This window comes from Arvicola amphibius, chromosome 1, assembly GCF_903992535.2.
Source record: "Arvicola amphibius chromosome 1, mArvAmp1.2, whole genome shotgun sequence".
Lineage (NCBI taxonomy): Eukaryota > Metazoa > Chordata > Mammalia > Rodentia > Cricetidae > Arvicola > Arvicola amphibius.
In genome coordinates, this window is record NC_052047.1 from 146,381,105 (window position 1) to 146,403,185 (window position 22,081).

General features: G+C 50.1%; 2 protein-coding genes across 3 annotated transcripts in view; both read right to left on the reverse strand.

The window, feature by feature from the left end:
• Positions 1–223: 223 nt before the first annotated feature.
• Positions 224–3,080, reverse strand: Fadd (Fas associated via death domain). The gene is made up of 2 exons (XM_038313151.1): positions 2,735–3,080; positions 224–1,122 (listed from the first exon to the last, which is right to left on the reverse strand). Exons 1-2 carry the CDS (start codon positions 3,018–3,020, stop codon positions 782–784), a joined length of 627 nt encoding a protein of 208 aa, XP_038169079.1. The 5' UTR covers positions 3,021–3,080; the 3' UTR covers positions 224–781.
• Positions 3,081–11,852: 8,772 nt separating this feature from the next.
• Positions 11,853–22,081, reverse strand: part of Ano1 (anoctamin 1) — a 154,015-nt gene continuing 143,786 nt past the window's right edge. For both annotated transcript variants that reach the window (XM_038329186.1, XM_038329185.1), the window contains 3 exons: positions 21,651–21,835; positions 16,803–16,908; positions 11,853–13,510 (listed from right to left, as the gene is read on the reverse strand). In XM_038329186.1, the coding sequence (XP_038185114.1) occupies positions 13,244–13,510; positions 16,803–16,908; positions 21,651–21,835 (558 nt within the window). In that variant the 3' untranslated portion in view covers positions 11,853–13,243. The remainder of the gene's footprint in view (positions 13,511–16,802; positions 16,909–21,650; positions 21,836–22,081) is intronic.

Here is a 22,081-nt window from a genome sequence, read left to right on the forward strand (position 1 = left end):
CAACTAGCACCTAGGGCTGTAAAGACAGCAGACAGCCCGACTGACTTCCAAGATCAGAAGGGTCCTTAACACAGTGGAAATTCCGGGGGACACAGGTGTTTCCAGGTAAAGACACTTGTTTTTGTGAGAAGGACTCATGTGTAGCCCTCATTCATGTTGCCATGGAATGCAATTCTCTAAAGTGCTAGAATTTCAGAGTGAGCTACGACATCTGGGCCCAGGGTACTTGTTTAAAGACCATGTTAGAAGCAGGGGAGCTGCCCTTTAAATCACAGTCCTTCCCAGAGACAGCAATTTCTGTAGGCTGTGAACTTTAGAATCAGTTCTCGCAGGAGCTGATGTGCAGGGTACAGTGTGCGAGGCTCCTGCAAGTACCACTTGTTTACAGGTCAGGAGCTGCTCTGATGGCCTCCAAGGAAATGGGACAGATGTCCTAATGGCCAACAGGGGGCAGTCAAGTGCTCTGAACTGAGCTGGTGCCCCGAAGGACAGGAAGGCTCTCAAATTTTCAGCACAAGTTAGTTCTAACTTCCTCTTTGCAGGACGAGGGACTTCTCTCAGGGGAAAGAGCAGCAGTGGAGAACACGAAAGCTCCATGAGTCCCCAAGGTTGAGAAGACAGAGGTTCTATACATAACAGCTTTACTTCAGGGGCTGGTTCGGTGAGTAGGCTCTGGTCTGGACCAACGAGGTCTTCGTGGCACTGGGAACAGAAGGCACTTGGTAATGCATCATGGTGTGTGTCCAGTCCACTGTGGCTCCTGTCAGGAGCAGCAGGCTTGTCACGGTGCTTGTGAGGAAGACACAGTTGAGTCCCACAGCACTCGGGACACATTCTTACTCTCAGTCACTGATCCCGGGGTCTGCGGCGCTTCTTCCACCAGGTCAGCCACCAGGTTCAGCTGACACATCCTCAGTGCGTTCACCAATTTAGACACTGTGGCTTTCTCTCTCTCGGCAATCTTCCAGACCCTCAGAGTCTCCCTTACCTGCTCAGTCAGGCTTCGGGGGTACCTCTCCTCAATCCCGTCAATTTTGACCTGAGACAATTTCAGCACACGGGCCAGTCTCTTCCAGTCTCTCCCCACATTGTCACACACGATGTCAAATGCCACCTGCAGATCTAAGAGGGAAAACAGCAGCATGACTTACAGAGAAGCTGGGGGAAGTCTTCCCATGGGCCACTAAATGTGAACTGAGCACTTCAAAATCAGTGTCACTAAAGCCGGCAGGTCCCGTGCAGGCAGAGATACTTAACAGCCCAGGAGCTACTACAAGGGCCTACATTGGCCTCCTAACCTGCCTAGTCACACCCCCTCAGAATGAGTCCCAGCGAGCTGCAGCTTAAAAGATCAGAAACTGAGGAAAGGCTGAGGAGTCAGAGGGAGAAAAACTGGGGCCACCTTCAAACCCTCAATAGCAGGCTGGCTAATGTTCCCCGAAGCTACAGTCACCTCATTCTACAACATGACCTTTGCCAGGCATAGGCAAGGTGGAAGAAGATGACTAAGTGGTCCAGGGAGCCCTGGGCAGTGGCTGAGAACCCCTTACTGGATTCCTGCAACAATACCAGACACTTAAATGCCTTGGCGATGCGAATGCACAACCCGTTTTTTTGTGTAACTTGTACACAGGCAGAGGAAACAATCTGTTTCAAATAGTTCTGTGTATGGAACAAAACTGTCATGGCATGTGGTGTCGGTACTTGGGTGTGTGTCTGATTTTGCTGCATTTTAGATTTCAGAGCTTTTGACTATAGAGCCCTTCACTGTCCCAAAGGCTCCTACGAGGAAGGCTTAGTCCCTCAGGGGTGGATCCAATCATGAAAAGGAGAGCGGATCAAGATAGCTCTGAGCTTACCGGTGGGTTGGTCCACCGAATCCCACCTTGATGGTGTTACTGGTAGGTGGTGGAAAGCCTCAGAGGCATTGCCTACTCAGAGGCAGATGCTGTACTGTTGGGGAGTGTATTCTGTCCCAAGCTCCTTCCTGGCGGCCATGAGGTAATCAGCTTTGCTCTACCAAGCCCTCAGCAGCCTGATTTCCTGCCTCACTGAAGATCAAGAGCAACGGAGGCCACCTTTGTCCCTTTAAATGGCTTCTTGGGTATTTGTCACAAGTGAGGAAGAGTCTAACAGATGCTCGACCTGCATCCACACCCCAAGGCCAGATTGGTGTGGCTCAGTTGTGGCTGCCAGGCTCTGTGCATTATGGGAAGCCATAGTGCTTCCTCTCTACTGCAAAACGGAAGCAACAGAGGATAACCAGGCACTATGCACTCTGGACCGGGAAGCTCAGCCGCAGCACAGTGCTCCTTTGGCTAGGAAGCACACTGCTTGGCCTCAGACACTCCCACTACGGAAATGGTGACGAGGAGCAGGTACACCTTGACCTTTGCCTAGTCTCTTCAGCTCTACCCTCAATGCGCTTAGGCCAAGTTTTCAATTGACCCGGGGAGTGGGGAGCCAAGCATTACAGGTCCGAGGCGACTTCATCTTGGTGCTGGGCAAGTGGTAGGAGAGCGAGCGCTTCCTTAGCACTAGGAAGACTACGGGTTCAACCCCGGTACTGTAAGAAAGACACGCACCGGATCCCCGTAGTTCCGGCTCGCCCACCCGAGAAGTGGGCGTGCCCTAGAGTCCCTCGGAGTAGGAGCACACAAAGGGCACCCAGAGGCTAAGGGAACTGGCCAGGCTTCCCCGCCCATTCCCCCGCCTCCTCCCGCCCCCAGCCCACCTGCCTCCCCCGGCGCGGCTGAGACCGCCAGCCCCGCTTCGTAGTTGTCCAGGCGTTGCAGTAGGTCGTGTCTGCGCAGTGAGGCCAGCAACTCGCGTAGCAGCCCGGTATCATTGGGGCCCAGATCGTTCTGCTCCAGCAGCACCGAGAACAGGTCCAGGCCGCTCTGCATGCGCTCCAGCTTGCGTTTGCCCACGCGCTCACGGCACAGGAACTTGAGCTCCATCAGATCGCTGCTCGACAAGCTGCCGGACAGCGAGTGCAGCAGCACCAGAAAGGGATCCATGGCAGTGACGCGCCGGGCTACCTCAGCGATTCCACAGAGGAAATCACCGCGGGCTTTCCCGCCCAGCGCCTCGCGAGAATTCCAGATCCCACGCATGCGCCTCGCGTGTGGCCGTAGCCGCTTCCGCCCGGGTTGGCCGTGGCACTCTCGGTAGTTTTGACAACTGCGTCTCTGTGGCTTCAGCGCTTGTGCACCGTGGTTCCCGGGGGAGGCGGGGGTCGGGAGGGACAGATCGTTAGCCGGCGGCATAAGGGCGATTGTCTGGGTGGGCTCTTGAGGTTCCAGGTTTATCCCTGCGGAGCTGTGCAGCCCTACTGTGTGTGTGTGTGGGGGGGGGGGTGCTGGGAGGGCAGCTGAGGGCTGCAGGGATGCTTACTGTGGCCGGATCACATTCAAGCACGATTTTTTTAAAAAAAGATTTATTTACAAACTGGAGAGATGGCTCAGGGGTTAAGAGCATTGGCTGTTCTTTCTTTCTTTGAACTTGGAGCACCTGCATGATGGCTCACAACTATCTGTAACTTCAGTCCCAGGGGCTTTGACACCCTCTTCTTGCAGGCACATAGGTACAGGTACGCAGACGAAACACACACACCCACACACACACACATTTAAAAAACATTAAATATTTATTTTTGTTGTGTGAATGAGCATTTGTAGTTTAAGTGCCCCACATGGGTGTAGTGCCCACTGGGTTCAGAAGAGGGTGTGGGTCCTCAAGACCAATGGTTCCCAACCTTCCTAATGTGTCGCCCCTTTAAGGCAGTTTCTCATGTTGTGGGTGACCCCCAACTATAAATTATTTTCGTTGTTACTTCATAACTAATTTTTGCTATCGTTGTGAATCGTAATGTAAATATCTGTTTTCTGATGATTTGAGTGTAGGGAAAAGGGCCAGTCAAAGAAACACACTCTGGCTCAGAGACCCGAGTCAGTGAAAGGAATATTTTAGCCCTGAACCCAGAATTAAAGAAACACACCCTGACTCTGAAACCAGTGCCAAAGAAACACACTTTGGCCCTAGAATCAGAGCCAGTGAAAGAAATATGCCCTGGCCCCAAAACTAGAGACAAAACACTAAAAAGGTCAATGAAAAAAAAACACACTTTGGCCCTGAAATTAGTCATCTCTGCCCCTGATCAATTAAACTAACCAATCCTTGAGCAGAGAAAGCTAACCAATTCCTCTTCTCCCTGGGAAAAGGCCGTCCCTAAGAAAGCCTATATAAACCCTGCAAGCAGAGGCAGACTGAAGCCGCTTTTGCTGGGGGAGCCTTCTCCTAGCAGAGTTGTTAGAACTTCGCTGGGGAAGCTGGAGATGGAGGAGCAGAGCAGAGAAGAGCAGAGCAGAGCAGAGCAGGGCTGCAAAACTTTCACAGGGGAAACCTTCCTCTAGCAGAAGGTTCAGGGTACCTGAACCAAACTGTAACAACTTCGCTGGGGGAGCAGAGCTGTTACATCAGGGAAGCCTTTCCCTAGAGTTGCACTGTAAACTGCCACACTTACTGTGACCTGTGCTATTCTCTGGCTCCTGACTGCCAGAATGCTCTTCCACTGGAGCTATAACACTCAGCATTCTCTGACTCCCGACTGCCAGGATCCCTTTCCATCTGAACTGCAATGCTTACACTGAGGTGACCCCTGTGAAAGGATCATTTGATCTAAACGAGTCATGACCCACAGGTTGAGAAACACCGCCCTAGAACTAGCGATATGTTTGGTTGTGAGCAGCTGCATGGGTCCAGGTCCTTGGCAAGAGCAACAAAGTGCTCTTAACTGTTGAGCCATTTCATGGCCCCAGTAATATGCATATTAAAATCAGTAGAAGAGAGGAACCAGAATCTCATCATCAGAGAAAGCTGATACAGTCGGAGGTCGTGGGCATGTTAACTGCTGTGACTCCAGCTGTCCTGAACAACACAGTATGTTCCCCGTAGCCATGCACAATTACTATGTACAAGTTAAAAATAAAGTAGGGGCTTGTTCGAGGACTTCAGTGGGCAAAGTGCCTGCTGCACAAGCATGTAGACCTGAGTTCAGATCCTACGCCCACATAAAAAGCCAGAGAAGGTGGTGCCCATCTGTAACCCCAGCCCTAATGAAGACAGGTGCATTCCTGGTGCTCAATGACCAGCCACCCCCACTGAGCGGTTGCGGTGCAGTTTCAGTGAGCCCCAGCTCTGCACAGCATACCCAGCGGAGTTGCCTTACATTTCTTTAAATTGACTTATACTTGACCTCTTTCAAATGTACAGTTCAATATTTTTTGTTGTTTTTGAGACAGGGTCTCACTATGTAGCCCAGGTAGACTCCTGAGGCTGTATATAAAGACAAATGAGAGCTGGAAAGGTGGCTAAGGGGTTAAAAGCTCTTATTGCTCCTTCAGAGCACCTGGGTCTGCTTGCCAACACCCATGCTAGGCTGCTCACAGCTGTCTGTAGCTTCATCCCCAGGGGATCAGAGGCCCTCTGCTGGCTTCTGCGGGGCACTGCGCTCATGCGAGCACAGAAAGTACAAATTCAACCAGGCGGGGAGGGCCGATTAGAGGAGCAGAACAAACAGAAGGGGAATTTATCAGGCTAGTAAAATTGAGAACCGGGAGTCTAGCGATGGCTGTCTACACCGTGCAGCTGAAGAGATCCAGGACTCCAATCCCGGAAGCTAGATGCCTCGGTAGTCCCAATCCAACTTTGAAAGCCCGGGGGTTCCCTGGAGAGCCACTAGCACGGAGTTTGTTGAGTCTACAATTACCTCCCTATGTTTCTTTGTTTTGAGAAGAGCTCTTGGTGTAGGAGGGTCTTCTTTCTATGTGTTGCTCTCATTGGTTGAATAAAGAAAACCGCCTTGGCCTTTTGATAGGGCAGCCCTTAGGTGGGCGGAGTAGACAGAACAGAATGCTGGGAAGAAGGGAAGTGTGGCAGACGCCATGCTTCTCCTGGCCAAGATGGACGTTGGTTAGACTCATGTCGGTAAGCCACAGTCAAGTGGCGATACACATTAATGGAGATAGGTTAATCAAGATGTGAGAGTTAGCCAATAAAAGGCTAGAGCTAATGGACCAGGCAGTGTTTAAATGAACACAGTTTCTGTGTAATTATTTTGGGGCTAAGCTAGCCAGATGGCAGGACACAGGTCACTCCTCCTCCTACAACAAGCTCTCCTATTGCTCAGGCTGGTCTTGAACCCCCTTCCCCCATGCAGCTCAGTATGACCTTAAACTTCTGCTTCTCTGCCACCACTTCCCAAGTACTGGGGATTACAGGTGTGCACCACTAGACCTGGCTTTTTTTTTTGTTCTGGGTGTGAATCTCATATTAGATGTGTGTTCTGTAAACATCCCCACATTTTTGTGCACCACTTTTTCAGTCTGTTCATAAGATCCTGTAATAAAAAGTTCATAATTTTGATGAAACCGAGTGCAGGTGTTTTTCTTTTCTTTGTGCTAATAAAGAAAAGGGGGGGAAAGCAACTAGAGCATGCCTCTCAAGAAGTATCTCCTTCATCCCTGTCTGGAAGAGAAGAAACACGGAAGCAGTGCCGTGAAGAGCCCCAGTTCCCACTCCATGGCTGTGAAATGCTCAGGGCATAAGAAATCCCAGTCTTTGGCCATGTGCAAATGGTAGTGATGTTGGCTGCTCCAATGGGGAGAAAAAGGTTTCCAGAAGGATGGTCCTTCAGGAGGAAGGAGCATGGAAAGTCCCTGAACCAAGATGAGCAGGAAATAGAGGAGAAAGGGAAGAGGAAAGAGAGAAAGAGGAAGGAGAGGACAGAGAGAAGAGGAAGAGGGAGGAGAGAGGAAGAGAAAGGAAAGGAGGAGGAAGGAAAGAAAGGAAGGAGGACAAAGAGAAGAAAGGGGGGAAGAAGAAGGAAAGAGGAAGAGTTAGGAGAGTGGAAGAAGAAGGAGAGGACAGAGGAGAGAAAGGAGGGGAAGAAAGAGGAAGGGGAGAGGAAGAAGGAGAGAGGAAGAGGAAGGAGAGGATAGAAAGGAGAGGGGGATAAAGAGGAAGGAGAGAAGGAGGAGGAGGAGAGAGGGAGAGGAAGGAGAGAGGGAGGAAGAGGAAGGAGGAAGAGGAAGGGCTTCAGCACCTCTCACTGGTTTCATGGCAGTAAACTCACTCCTTGTTTGTGCTGACAACAGTCAGAACTCTGGTGTTCCTTTCTCTAGGAGTGTCTGCATCTCTAAGTTTCTTTCGTCTTCTCTCCCTGCTCCACTAATGCTGGCTGCTGGGCTCTCCTCAGCTCTCCGAGGTTTCTTGCCTTTTTTTTTTTTTTTTTTAACATGGTCTCACTAAGTACCTCTGGCTGGCCTGCATTCACAAAGATCCACCTGCCTCTGCCTTTGGAATATTGGGATTAAAGGTATGCACCTGCCATGCCTATGAGAGAGAGAGAGAGAGAGAGAGAGAGAGAGAGAGAGAGAGAGAGAGAGAGAGAGAGAGAGAGAGAGAGTTTTGTTTTTGTTTTTTGTTTTGTTTTTTCCTTTTTTTTTTTTCCAAGACAGGGTTTCTCTGTAGCTTTGGGGAAAGAGAGTGAGTTTTAAAGAAGGTGTTGCCTCCATTGCAGAGAAAGAGTAGTGTGGTGGAAACCTTCTCCTAGAGCCTATATCTTTTTGTTTGTATTTTTGAAACAGGGTTTCTTTGTGTGGCCTTGGCTGTCCTGAAACTACTTCTATAGGCAAGTCTGGCCTTGAACTCACAGATATCCTCCTGCCTCTGCCTCCTGAGTGCTGGGAGTAAAGGTGGGTGGCATCACCACCTGGTTTAGATACCTGCATCCTAATCTCAGACCTTTGACACCCAGGCTTAGTCCTGGCCCCTGGACAGAGGCCATGAAGGCATGCTGGGTGGAAAAGACTCTGTAGATGTGATGAAGATGAGGCACTGGGTTGGGAGATCTACCTGGCTTGCCTCAGAGGACCATCTAGGCCTGAGCACTCAAGGGCTTGGAGCTGAAGAGCCCTGAAGAGGAAGGGGCCCAGGTCAAGGCTGACGGCACAGATATGCCTTGGGTCTTGGGGACAGAGGGGAGACATGTGGACCAACCTGGAGTCCGGTTCACAAGATCCCTTTGGTACTTATGGCCCACAAGTTTTCAGGAAATGTGTAGCTTCTTTTAGCATCATCATTTGCCTCCAGGATCTAGTTTTATGCTCGCTGGGTGAAGAGCCCAAGGTTGCCAGCAGAGGGCAGCAGCCACCAAGAGAAAGGCCAGCAGTGCATATCTTAACTAAGCATGGCAGTCTGTAAAGAGGGTGATTAGTGATAAATCCAGGCACCACTGCCAGTGTTTTCACAGACTGCCCAAGCCTCCCAACTGTCCCCCACATTCAGGGGTCCTAGTTTGGTCCTATTTAGGTTCCCCCGCTATCAATCCAGAGTCAGTGAGCTCTCACTAGCTCAGGTTATCTGTTTCTGTGGGTATCACCATCATGGGCTTGACCCCTTTGCTCATATTATCGCTCCTCCCTCTCTTGAACTGGTCTCTGGAAGCTCGGCCCAGTGCCTCGCTGTGGATCTCTGTATCTGCTTCCATCAGTGGCTGGACGAAGGTTCTATGATGACAGTTAAGGTAGTCATCACTCTGATTACATGGGAAGGACAGTTTAGGTCCTTAGAATCTTAGCTGGGGTCATCCTTCAGGATTTCTGGGAATTTTCCTAGTGCCATGTTTTTCATTAAGCCCTTAATGGCTCCCTCAATCAAGATATCTTTCCTTTCTCTCCCTCTCTGTCTTTCCCCTTTCTTGAACATTCTGTTCCCTCATGTTCTCTTCCTCCCTTCCCTTTTCCCCTCCCCTTCCATCCTCTTCCCCCCACTGCAATTTTCTCAGGAGATTTTCTGTTTCCCCTTCCCAGGGGGATCCATGTAGTACTTGAACTGGTGTCTTGGAACATATTATCTTTGGTGAAATACCTTGCTCAGCCGAGATATGGGGGGAGGGCCTTGGTCCTGCCTCAAAGTGATGTGTCAGACTTTGTTGACTCCCCATGGGAAGCCTCACCCTTTCTGAGGAGTGGAGGAGGGGACGGGAGGAGGGGAGAGACTAGGAACAGGGATAGCTATGTAAAATGAGAAAAGATTGTATTCAAAATTGTTAGATCAAAAGATAAATAAACAACAACAAAAAGGAAAAAAGAAAAAAAGCTGGGGACACGAAGGGGACAGAGACTTCAGATTAACCATAGTGTTCTGCTTCAGAGACCTAGCATGTCCTACCTGAGTGCTGGGTTTACAGGCATGCACCACCAGGCCTGGGTAAATCTGGACATTTAAGTGCAGATTTCCAAGGCTTTTATGTAGGTAGTATTTAAAAACGAGCAAGGAGTGAACCTGTGGAGTGGGTTAACTGGAGCTGCCTTCTACTCACGGCAGGCCCCACCTTTGTAAACTGTAGAGCCCGCAAACCATCCCTGTGGCCTGACATGACTCATTGTGTACTGAGTAGAACTTGAGGCATCTGGAGAGTGATTAGGCTCAGTGATTAGGAGCACTTGCTGCTCTTGCAGAGGACCTGAGATCAATCCACAGCACCCACGTCAGGAGGCTCACAATAGCTCAAAACTCCAACTCCAGGCACCTGGATGCCTTCTTCTGGCCTCTGAGGTTATCTGCACTAAGGTAGGACAGGTTCATAAATGTGCAATTAAAATCACAGAAAATCTTCACAAACGAGCAGAAAGAAGCTGCAGACCTAGGATCCTCCTTGCCCTGCTCCATCCCTGAAGCTTCCTCAGCAGTAAAGATGTCCAATCTAGGAGCCCTGTTCTGGTTCAAAGGGGAGGCCTGTCTGCCAGTCTGCTTGCTGGACAACTGCAGCTCTCTTTAAGAAGCTACAGCTCACTTAAAATAACACCCCTGGATGTCTGGCTTCATTGTCAACAGGACCCAGGCTTCTGTGGCAGTATTAGCCATTCTCCCTCTGCCTCATGCCAGGCTTATTGTGTGCCTGCCCACAACCCTCTTCGGTGTCCCATTTAATAGTTTTCCCTCCAACACTGCATGAATCGCTAATGTCAACCAAATCTCGCTGATGTGCTGCATTCTCCCCTCCCTACGGCCCTGGCCACCACGTTCAGTCTCCATGAAGCCAGAGAGTCCCACCTGTCATCCTGTTACCTCCTTGCCACCCCGTCTCAGAACTTAGCGGGCACATTGCCACCTCAGGGCCTTTTCACATGCTCTTCCTGTCCAGCCTCCCTCCAGCCCTTCATGTGTCTGGGCTCTCGCTGCTTGAACCCAGAGTAGTAACTTGGGACAACCTCACCCGTTTATGAAGCAGCCAGCAACTCTTGCTTCCATTTGGGATTATGTGGCTGTGGGGTTCATCTCCTGATCAGCACTTGACACCCTCTGTAGGGGCATCCAGAGAGAAGGGGCATGTCTGCTCTGTACCTGCAAAGGCTTTGTCAGTTCTGCAGGGGGCTCTGTTAGAAGGTCATGAAGTGAAACTCTAGATCCCCACCCTGCATCCTCGTGGGCTTCAGAGGAGGGATCCTGCAGTTTTGAGCCTGGCATGTCCCCTCTGACCTTCAGAGGAGGGATCCTGCAGTTTTGAGCCTGGCATGTCCTCTCTGTGACCTTCAGAGGGACCCTGCAGTTTTAACCCTGGCATGTCCTCTCTGTGATCTTCAGAGGAGGGATCCTGCAGCTCTGACTCCAGGTATGTCCTCCTTGAATCCTTCACATGAGAAGAAAGAATTCCAGGGCTTTAGACAGTTGGCGTTTTTCCCATTGCTTTTTTTTTTTAGACAAGGTCACACTATGTAGCTCTGGATGACCTTGAATCTACATAAATTCACCTGCCTCTGCCTCCTGGGTGCTGAAATTAAAGGTGTGCACACCACCATGTCCAGCCAGAACAGCTCTTGAGCCATTGGCTAGGAGCTGCAGTTTTCTACAGGGTGTATGTGGGAGTACCAACAGTAGGGGGCGCCAGAGGCCGCTGCTGCTCTGAGGAGGTTCCAGGACCAGGTGGTGTGGAGACGCCAGGTTAAGCTTGTGGCTACAGTGAAGAAGCTGACTATTTAACTGGCATTTTGGGTGTTAAGAAGAGTTTTTGTTTGACGAAATTGTGGTGAATATGGGCAACATTTTAAAATAAATGTCCCCACTTGCCCACATGAAAACACTGGCCCTATAAAGTTGCTCCCCATGGAACTTTGGGACAATGTATGACACCGATTCTAGTGTGCTGGGTTGTAGATGATGTGTCCTAGATGTAAGACCATGGGACAGGTGGCTGAGGGATGACTGTAATCGCCCCTGAAACATAGTCTCTTGCCTAGAGGGATCCAGCATGCATGTCCACACAGACACACAAGCACATCTGTACACAGACATGTGAATGCACGATTCATGTACATGTACAAGTGAATGCAAACACGTGTGCCTGTGTTTAGTGTGTACAAACATACTCACATACGGAAGTATGCATATGGAACCAAGTGAAACATAAGCACACAATGCACTTACGAGGTATAAAATTACACATAAATGCATGTGCGCATGCACAGGTATGCATATACATGTGTGCATGCAGACATGCACATGCAGACACAAACACATGCAGGCACACACGAGCAACATGAGTATACACATGCATGCACACGTACACAGAGGCACACAGAAATACTTGTACAGCTCATACACACACCACAGGGAGCTGGCAGCCCAGGATCATCTAGAACAATTCACACATCTGCCACAAAAGAAATGAATGTTCTCAAATGTTCTCAGGTTAGTCATTTTCAAATCTGCAGTATCAATCACAGGGCTTATTAGGGACCTTGAAAACAGGAACAGGTTGGGACAAGAGCACTCAGAAGAGGCCAGGGTTGTGTATTCAAATTTATTTTGACAAATGCTCAGCCACAGTCTCCTATGGGTGTGTGTACATTCAGTTTTGTTTTGTTTTTGTTTTTGTTTTTTTAAAAAATGGTTTCTGTAAAAGAATTTTTGGTAATTACCTAATTTTGGATATGGTAGCTATATACAAAACATCATTGGAAACTGCCTCACTGCACAAGAGAAAACAGAAGCATCAGCTCTCACGATTTTAGCAAACAGTGAAAACCTTTGAAGGCCATGACTTGGACCCCAGCTGCCGACTGCAGGATTCTCAGCCTTGTCCTGAGGCAAGTGTAGGGAGCTGCCTCTTCCAGCTTGGGCGAGACACTTGGGGCTACAGTGCTGAGAGACCTCGCACAGCTGGTTAGCACACAAACTGAAGCTCGCCCATGAGGCTTGTTTTAGAGGCTATTACAACGGTAAGTGCCAAGAATCTCATGTCCCCGTGAGTGAAAATATAGGTGTGTTACCAAAATAGAAGCCTTTATTGAAAAAAATCTTTGGTAGTAACGATATTCTAATTTTCTCTCAGCATTTGGTTAACTAATGAAATAAACTCCTTCCACCTTGAGCTACAGAAAGAAAATCCCTCCAATTCACCACATTATTGAGTTTTAGACGCAAACCAATAGGTGTTCTCAAAAGCGGCAAAGGAACCCACGGAGGCCCTGGGGCTTGGGGAAGCCCTTCAGGCTTCATAGAGATGCTCCGCCTGTCACCCCAGCTTGTCTCACAAAGAGAGATACCAGCTTGGTGTGAGGGGCCCTTGAGTGGCTGACGTGGAGCCTGCCAGGGACACCAACGGTGCTGGTCAACTGGGGCACCTGGACCCCTCAGTTACTGGCACACAGTACCAAGCCACCATGTGTATACAGTTTGGGTAGCTAGGTCTGAACTTCTGAGTTCCCAGAAGGAAAGACAGTGGAGTCATTCAGCTTGTCCAACTAGAGCAGGTGACATCTTTGGGAACCTGAGTCTAAGTCATCCATTCTCCTGTAAACTATCACCAGGTTCCCGGGCACCATTCTGTACCCATCCCAAGGCATCCTTCAGACAAAGGATGCAGACTCAGGGCCTTGGCCCCTTACCCCTGTGGGGGCACTCTATGACCTCCACCATGGGTCTGTGGTACATGCCCTCACCCCATTCAGCCTGTCACCAGTCATCCTTGGCATTGAATACTAAAGATAAAAATGTCCCTGCTTAATGGCATTGTGCAAAAATGAGAAGAAACAGAAAGAAGATGGTTGTCACATCGGAGTGGCCCTCCACGTGTGCAGACAAGAGCCACAGGCCCTGGTGGGGCTAAAAGTGCTGGCTCTGGGAAACCGGGTGGTCACTTGGTGATGGTCAGAAGCCTGCTGGCCTGTCATCGTGACTACAGCATGCCCCCGTGGTACTCGTAGCTGGGGGCTGGGCTGCTGTCACCTGCCTCTGGCCGGGTTGTGGGGCTGTGGTTGTTGCAAGGCACATCCCTCGGTTTATCCTTCTCCATCCATGTGTCTAGTAGCTGTTGCTTGCCCTGCTCCTCACGCATGAACAACTCCACCATGAGAACCTTCTCCTTATGGATCTGCTGGCTGATGTCTTTGGGGATGTCGGGGATCACCCAGTCCACGAAGTCACTCATGAACATCACCAGGTTCTACAGGGAGAGATGTGATGGGGATGGGGTCAGAGGGGCCCATCCTCATCTGTTCACCCCACCTATGTACCCCACCTATGATCTTCTCCTGTGTATTTTCACCTGTGCACTCCACCTGTGCACCCACCTGGGAGCCCCACCTGTGCACCTCACCTGGGAACCCCACCTGTGCACTCCACCTGTGCTCCCCACCTGTGAACCCCACCTATGTATCCCACCTATGCACACCACCTGTGAACTCTACCTATGCATCCCACCTGTGCACTCTACCTGTGCACCCCACCCGTGAACCCCACCTATGCATCCCACCTGTGAACCCCACCTATGCACACCACCTGTGAACCCCTCCTGTGCATCCCACCTGTGCACTCCACCCGCGAACCCTACCTGTGAGCCCTACCTGTGTACTTCCACATATGCACTCATTTGTGAGTCTGACCTGTGAACCCCACCTGTGCACCCTACCTGTGTACCCCACTTGCACATCCCTACCTGTGTGCCCCACCTATGCACTATCTCCTGACTACCTGCTTCATATAGCAAAACCCACCCCTTTACTCCTTGTCCCTGTGCATGTCCTGTTCTTCTGGGCCTCAGTTTCCCAGAAGGTGTAAACTGAACAGGGAGGTGCAACCCCTGGAAACCTGAGCTTTCTCCCTTTTCTTTTTGAGAAGCCGGGGATGAAGCACGGTCTTGCGCTCCACTGCTCTGTGTTGGCTTTCTTGAGGAATCTGGACTGAGTGGGCAAGAGAATGCTCTGAAAGATTGATTCTTCAGTCGGGATCTTCAGGGTGACTCACCTCCCAGGCCATCAAGCACAGCATTGACACCAGGGCTGCAGGGAACACTATTAAGGCAGAAATGGCCTGCAGTGCCAGAAGCGAGCTGAGAGCTGCTCCTTGAAGCCTGAGGCCGGCTGGGTTCATGAGCGCTGGCCATGCCAGTGCAGATGTTTTAGGGACAAAATGAAAGTCAGTCAGCTTGTGTGGAAGACCATCATTTGTTCACAGACACCTTCGGGCTGCCTTTGTTGGCTCTTGAGCATCAGTGATTGACCTCTGTTCAAAGGTGACTGTCTGAGCTATGCTCCCAGCTGTGAACCATGGCACAGCTAAGGATCCTCTGCCCTCTCTCCCTGGTCCCAGTCTGGCTGTGGGAGTCAGCGACCAGTCATTTAGGATGATGAGGGCCTATTATGTTCTGGTGGTTGGGGCAGTGTGTGCCTGCTGGGATGGACAGAGCTGTCCCCAGTGGAAACACTCTTCACTATACTCTCCTACCTGCCATGCTGTCTCCTTATCTTAGAACAGTGATTCTCGACCTGTGGGTCACAACCCTTCAGTGGGGTCACATATCAGACATCCTGCATATCAGATATTTACAGTACAATTCCAACAGTAGCAAAATTACAGTTCTGAGGTAGCAATGAAATGATTTTATGGTTGGGGTCACCACAGCATGAGGAACTCCATTAAAGGGCTGCAACACCAGGGAGGCTGAAAACCACTGTGCTAGAGCTTCTCCCAGTAGCCCTCATCTTTGCTGGCCAGTTTTCTGTCAACTCGGCACAAGCTAGGGTCACCTGGGAAGAATGACCCTCAGCTGAGAAAATGCCTCCATTGGACTGGGTTGTAGGCAAGCCTGGGGGTGGGTGTCATATTCTTTGATACTCTTTGTAAAAAAAAAAAATTAAGTGTGTGTGTGTGTGTGTGTGTGTTTGAGACAGGGTTTCTCTGTGTAGCCCTAGCTATTCTGAAACTAGCTCTGCACACAAGGCTGGCCTCGAACTCACAGAGATCCATCTGCCTCTGCCTCCCAAATTCTGGGATTAAAGGCATGTGCCACCATCACCTGGCTTAAAATTTTTAACTTATTTTATCTAATGTATTTAAGTGTTTTACTTGCGTGTATGTCTGTGCACATGAGAGTGTATCACTGGCTCAGGGAGGCCAGAAGAGGGGATTGGTTCTCTGGGACTGGAGTTACAGATGGTTGTGAGCTGCCATACGGATGCTGGGAATCAAACCCAGGTCCCTTGGAAGAACAGCTTAACTGCTGAACTGTCTCTTTATATGGGGCATTTTCTTTTTTTTTTCTTTCTTTTCTTTTTTTTTTTTTTTTTGGTTTTTCGAGACAGGATTTCCCTGTAGCTTTGAAGCCTGTCCTGGAACTAGCTCTTGTAGACCAGGCTGGTCTCGAACTCACAGAGATCTGCCTGCCTCTGCCTCCCAAGTGCTGGGATTAAAGGCGTGCGCCACCACCGCCCAGCCTGGGGCATTTTCTTGATAGATAATTGTCAAATGTAGAAGGGCCCAGCCCACCGTGGAAGGGGCCATCTCTGGGAAGGTGGTCCTGGGTTACAGAAGAAACAAGTCCAGCAAAATATGGGGAGCAAGCCAGTAAGCACCTCTCCATGGCCTCTGCACCAGCTTCTGCCTCCAGGTTCCCACCCAGTTTAAATTCCTACCCAGGCTTCCCTCAGTGTTGGAGTGTAACAATTTTTCACCAAGTTGATTTTGGTCATGGTCTTTTTCACAGCAATAGAAATGCAAGCTAGGACATCACCCCAAGCCTAGCCCAATACCTTCTGTACCCGCTTCAGTGACAGGCTGATGGAGGGGTGAGTGCCCAGTTAGGACATGTAAGGAGCAGAACAGGGAGGACCTGATACTGGAATTTCCCAGCGCTGAGTGTTCAGTCCGCTGTCATTCTGGCACGGATTTCCGTGATGCCAGAGGGATGTGCAAGGCCCTTGGCAGCAAACATGGGCTTCAGTAACTCCTCTCTGGTTCTTCACATCCTTTCTGGGTCTTCAGTCAGGGAGTGTGTATGTGTATGTGTGTATGTGTGTGTGTTCATGTGCGTGTGCATGTGTATGTGTATGTGTGTGTGTGTGTTCATGTGCGTGTGCGTGCGTGTGTGTGTGTAGTTTAGCCCATAGTAGGGCTGCTGCCTGGGTCTGGGGTTATCTGAGAACCACTGCATCCAGTTTGAACTTGCCTGGCCCCTGGCACAGAGACAGAGGGAGACAAGTGGGGACAGAGACCGGCCTCTTTTTCCTGCAAGCCTGCTCTATGGAGCCCACTGCTCTCACAATCCCACCTTCCCTTGCCTGTCCCCTGATACTCTCCTGGTCACTGCTCAGGTTCAGTTCATTCAGTGTCCTCCTCAGAGTCCCCAAAGACATAGCAAGGTACCCGCCTCCTACCATGATCAGCTCCCCCTCCTGTTGGCACTTCCCAAGTGCTGTCCCTCCACTTTCTAGAGACAGATGTCCCCGACCCACACATACCTGGAAAACAATGACAAAGGCCAGTCGGGCGGCCAGAACAGCCCAGAAGTCTTTAGAAATGTCATACTTGTGTTCTGACCACGGGGGCTCACGGTAATCTTTGTACCTGCAAAAGGTGTGGAGAGTCAAGGGCAGGCCAAGTGGATCTTGGGCTCTGGAGAGAAGCTGAGCCAGGCTCTGAGGCCCGCTGCAGGGATGGCTTGCTCTCTGCCTAGAAATTCTCTCCAGCCTGGATGGGTGGTCAGGACCCAGGCACTTGGAGAAAACAGATACCAGGGACTCTGGACAGGATTGAGACTCAGACTTTTGCGACACATGAGATGTAGTGGGAGTTATGAGATGAACTTGAGCCTTTTTGGCCAAGGGTGGGACATCCTGGTTTAAAACAATGTGTTTGGTGTCAAGTTAACAAGGATGGTTAAGGTTTTTCTTTTGAAGTTATGTGTGTCTATGAATGTGCATGCAGTGTCGTCAGAGGCAGGAAGGGAGTAGCAGACCACCCTGGAGTTAGTGTTACAGGTGGCTGTGAGCTGCCAGATGTGGGTTATGGGATCTGAACTTGGGTCCTCCGGAAGAGCAGCCAGGGCTCTTAACCACGCAGCCCAAATGGGCTTGCTTGTCTACTTGACTGGATTTAGAGTCGCTGTGGAGGGCTGGGGAGCTGACTGTGTAAAGGCACTGCTACCAAGCCTGACTACCTGAGTTTGATTCCTAGGACACATGTGGTAGCAAGAGAAAGTTGACTCCTGAGAACTGCCCTCTGCCCTGCACACGTGCACCACGACCTCTGGGTAGGTGTGAGGGTGTTTCCACCAGAGGTTTAACTGAGGTGGGAAGACCCTCCCTGAATGTGGGCGGGACCCTCCATGGACTGAATACACAGGAGAAAGTGAGCTGAGCACCAGCGGCCATCTCTCTCTGCTTCCTGTCTGTGGATGCGAAGTGACCAGGCATCCCCACTCCTGATGTCTTTTCTTCCTTCAGGATGGACTGTGGCTTCACACTGTGAGCCAGAACACCAGAACAGACCTTTCCTTCCTTAAGTTGATTTTGTTGTTGTTTTTTTCTTTTGAGACAGGGTTTCTCTGTGTAGCTCTAGCTGTCTGGGAACTTGCTCTGTAGACCAGGCTGGCCTCGAACTCATAGATCCGCCTGCCCCTGCCTCCCGAGTACTGGGATTAAAGGCGTGTGTGCCACCACGGCCTGGCCCGTAGTTGATTTCTGACAGGTATTTTATCATAGATACATGTGTCATATAACACAATTTCTAAAGTGAGGGACAGAGTCTCTAGAGCAACTGGTGTGTCCCAGGCTGGTCACTAATGGCTGACGCCCAGGGAAAGGGTACCAGGAGGAGGTACCTGGCCCTAGAAGCACAGCCCTGATGCTCAGCTCACGTTTACTATCAACTTGCTGTGTGTCTCCCGAGCACTCAGTCTCTCTCTCTGGACCTCAGTCTGAACATTCCCTCACTTGTTTATGTCGTAAGCATTTGTGAATTGTGCTCAACTCCATCCCAGAGGGCACATAGGTGAGACACAGCAGATGGGGCCTTTTGTTCAGGGATGGAGTTGGACAGGAGTCTCTAGGGCCTGTTTGCCATGGAACCACCAGCTCCCCAGACGGGACTGGCTGGGAACAGTTGCAGGTGCTGAGCAGAAGCTGTGTAGTCACTGATAGGAACAAATAGCCTGTGCCCCCAGTGTTACCACACACGTCCGTTCCGCCTTTTCCCCTCCAAACTTTGGGTTACCTGGAAAACTCCTATGCATCCCTGAAAGCCCACTCACGACTCTTCAGTCACCGTCCCCCACCAGCCATGCCGACCTCTAGATTCATTGTCTTCCCATCCCCGGCTTTACTAGTCAGCCCTCTTCTGGCCTCCACGGGGAGAAGAAAATGTGGTCTCTCGGGGTGGATGGGGCTGACTTGGGCCATGCCTGTTTAGCACAGGAATAAACAGGAGCCTGCAGGAGTCCTGGGTCCTATTCACTGCTTCTGCTGCTCTCTGGGCTTGGTCAGGCTCCAGATTTGGGGGGGGGGGTAGCTGTGGTGGGTGTGTCTGGTGTACCTGGGAATCTCAAGGTGGCTAAGGCACAGGATTGTGGTCCAGGTGGTGGAAAGTCAGCTAGACCTGGAGCTGGGGATCAGGGCCTCTGTTTGCATGGGCCCAAAGCAGCTGGGACATAGATGGGGTCTGAGCCCCGTGTTTTTGGAGATCTGCTTTCCAGGCTTGACCTAGAACCCTCTGCCTGTGTCCTCCCTGCATGTAAGCCTGCTGCTGGCCCTCATCACCATCTGCCACTCTGCCAGGAGTGTGTAGAAAAACAACAGCGATTTCTCTGTTTTCTCTTAGTGACTTTTCCTCTAAACTTCCATTTTCCCAAACTCTGGAGCACCGGATGGCATCCCGGCTGAGGGTACTTTCAACACCAGAGTGTTCTGCAGTCCGGCTGCCCAATGCAAGGTTGGATTTTAAGGTAGTTTCCTGAGCTGCATATGTTGACATCAGTGGCAGAGCACCTGTCCCCTCCCTTTGCTCCCCAATCAGGAGGCCTCACCCACACCAGGGAGCATTATTGACCAGCACCTTCTGCTGGTGCACACACAGTCAGTAGCTCCACGAACAAAGTTTCAATTCTACAGGGAGCAAAGCCACCGATACTCAGAGGAAATCCACTTTGAACTTGGCCCTTTCCCTGGCTAGCAAGAGGTGGTCTGAGCCTCTCTCTCCTGGCTGGGAAGTCCCGAGACCCTGGGGCAGCGGCGTCTTCTGCAGAGCTACTGGGGAGGGGAGGTCGGGAGAAGCAACAAGCTTCTGAGGTGTCTCGTGTTTTCAGCTTGGGATGGTCCCTTGGGCTGTGCATTTCTGTCCTAGGCTATGTGCAGAGAGAGGGCTTTCAGACATGAAAACCATGCTAGGCTGTCTCCTCTCAAACCTGCCCTCCTAGGCTCCACCCCTGAACAAGGTCCCAGGACAGCTGCTGTTCCATCCTGGCACAAAACAAATAGAAATAGTGTTTCCTTTTCTTTCCCCATTCTTCTTCCTTATAGTAGCCTTAAGCTACTTGAATAAATAGGCTTATTATTTATAACTTATTTATTCATATATAAATATCAATATAACAAATATATTTATAAATATACAAAGCTATCTATCTATCTATCTATCTATCCATCCATCCATCCATCCATCCATCCATCTATCTATCTATCTATCTATGTACCTATCTGAGTCAGGGTCTCATTAGCCTAGGTTGCCTCAAACTCAATACATAGCTTTGAACTGATCTTCCTGCTTCCATCTCCCCAATACTGGGATAACAGTGTCAGACCTAGCTTCTTAAAGGCACTTTTCCTCTGCCACCCCAAGGAGGAGTTTCCTGCATGGGAATCTTCAGAAATAACTCACATCCATCCCAGAGCAAGAGCTAAGGCGTAACATTGGCTTTTGGGGAATAGATCATGTGTAAAACAGAACTCTCTGCCCCTTCCTGCCAGACTACCACATGTTATTTATTTATTATTAAAGACAGGGCCTCAGCTGGGCAATGCCCACCTCTAATCCCAGCTGTCTGGCTTTAAGTCGTAGCATTTGGACTCAAACTTGGAAGACAGAGGCAGGCAGATCTCTGTGAGTTTGGGGATACCTGGACAATAGAGCGAGTTCTAGGCCAGCCAGGGCTACATAGTGAGACTGTCTCAGAAAAGTAAGCAAACAGCCAGGTGGTGGTGGCAGTATGGCGCCTGCCTAAATCCCAGTACTCTGTAGGCAGAGAACTCAGTATTTCTGAGTTCAAGGTCAGCCTGGTCTACAAAGTAAGCTGCAGGATAGCTAGGGCTATGCAGAGAAACCCTGTCTCAGATAAAAGTAAACAAATAAACAAACAACAAAGAAAGGGTTTGGGGTAGTCCAGGCTTGCCTCATTCTGCCTCGGCCTCTTGAATGTTTGAATTACAGGTATGCACCACCATGCAGGACATCATACATGCACATGTGTGTGTGCATGTGTGTGTATGTTTTCAAATGCACACATATATACACATACGTATTTTTGTTTTTCTGCTTTTTAATTTTTAAAAAGATTTTTACTTATTTTAGGTATATGAATATTTTGCCTGAATATATGTATGTTTGTGTACCACAGGCAAGCCTGGTGCTCATGGAGGCCAGAAGAGGGCATTAGAACCCCGGTAACTGGAGTTATAGATGGTTGTGAGCCACCTCGTGGGTGCTGGGAGTCAAACTCTGGTCCTCTGCAAGAACAGGTGCTCTTAACTGCTAAGCCATGTCTCTTGCTCATGTTATGCTTTTTTATTTTAATATTTATTTATTTATTATGTATACAATATTCTATCTGTGTGTATGCCTGCAGGCCAGAAGAGGGCACCAGACCCCATTACAGATGGTTGTGAGCCACCATGTGGTTACTGGGAATTGAACTCAGGACCTTTGGAAGAGCAGGCAATGCTCTTAACCTCTGAGCCATCTCTCCAGCCCCTCATGTTATGTTTTTTTATCAGACAAGATCTAATGTAGCACAGGCCGTCCTCAGTCTCAATATGTAGCTGAGGATAGCCTTGAACTTTTGATCTTTTGTTTCCACAAATCAGTATACTATATTTGAGGCATGATCTCATGTAGTCCAGGTTGGCCTCAAACTCACAGCAATCCCTCTGCCTCAGGCTCCTAGTGTGGGATTAAATAGTGGGCGACCCCTGCAGTCATTTTGCAGACTGCAAGTAAGTACTCCTTGAATCTTGTACCCGAAGAAGCCTGGCTCCTCCCTAGCCTTTCCCAGCTGCCTCTGCAAGGCCTCTCTTCAGGAGGAGACATGAAAGCAGTACCTGCAGATCTGAACTTCATAGCCCAGGTCCAGTGGGTCATTGGGTGCCGTGCCATCCTGGAAGTCGCTGACATTGAAGGAGGAGAGTGTGTGGTTGACGAAGCCGTGCATGGTCCCGTTCTGACTGTACATGTAGAGGTACACTAGGCGAGGGATGAAGTCAGACGTGAAAGAGATCACAAAGGCCTGCCAGGGAGAAGGAGCGAGGGTGAGTGAGGACCCGGGGTGAGGCAGGGAAGGGCGGGGCAGGATAGCATGGGTGAACAAAGAGTCAGGATGGTCCTGTTCATTTCCGCAGCTTACAGGAGTATGATGGGCTATGGTAGTGGTCCTTTAGGAGGGACAGTAGGGACAGTGGGCTGCCTTTCACAGACTGTGTGGCTCTGGGTGCCAACCTCTCTGTGCCATCCTCCTGTTCTTGTTTAACAGGTT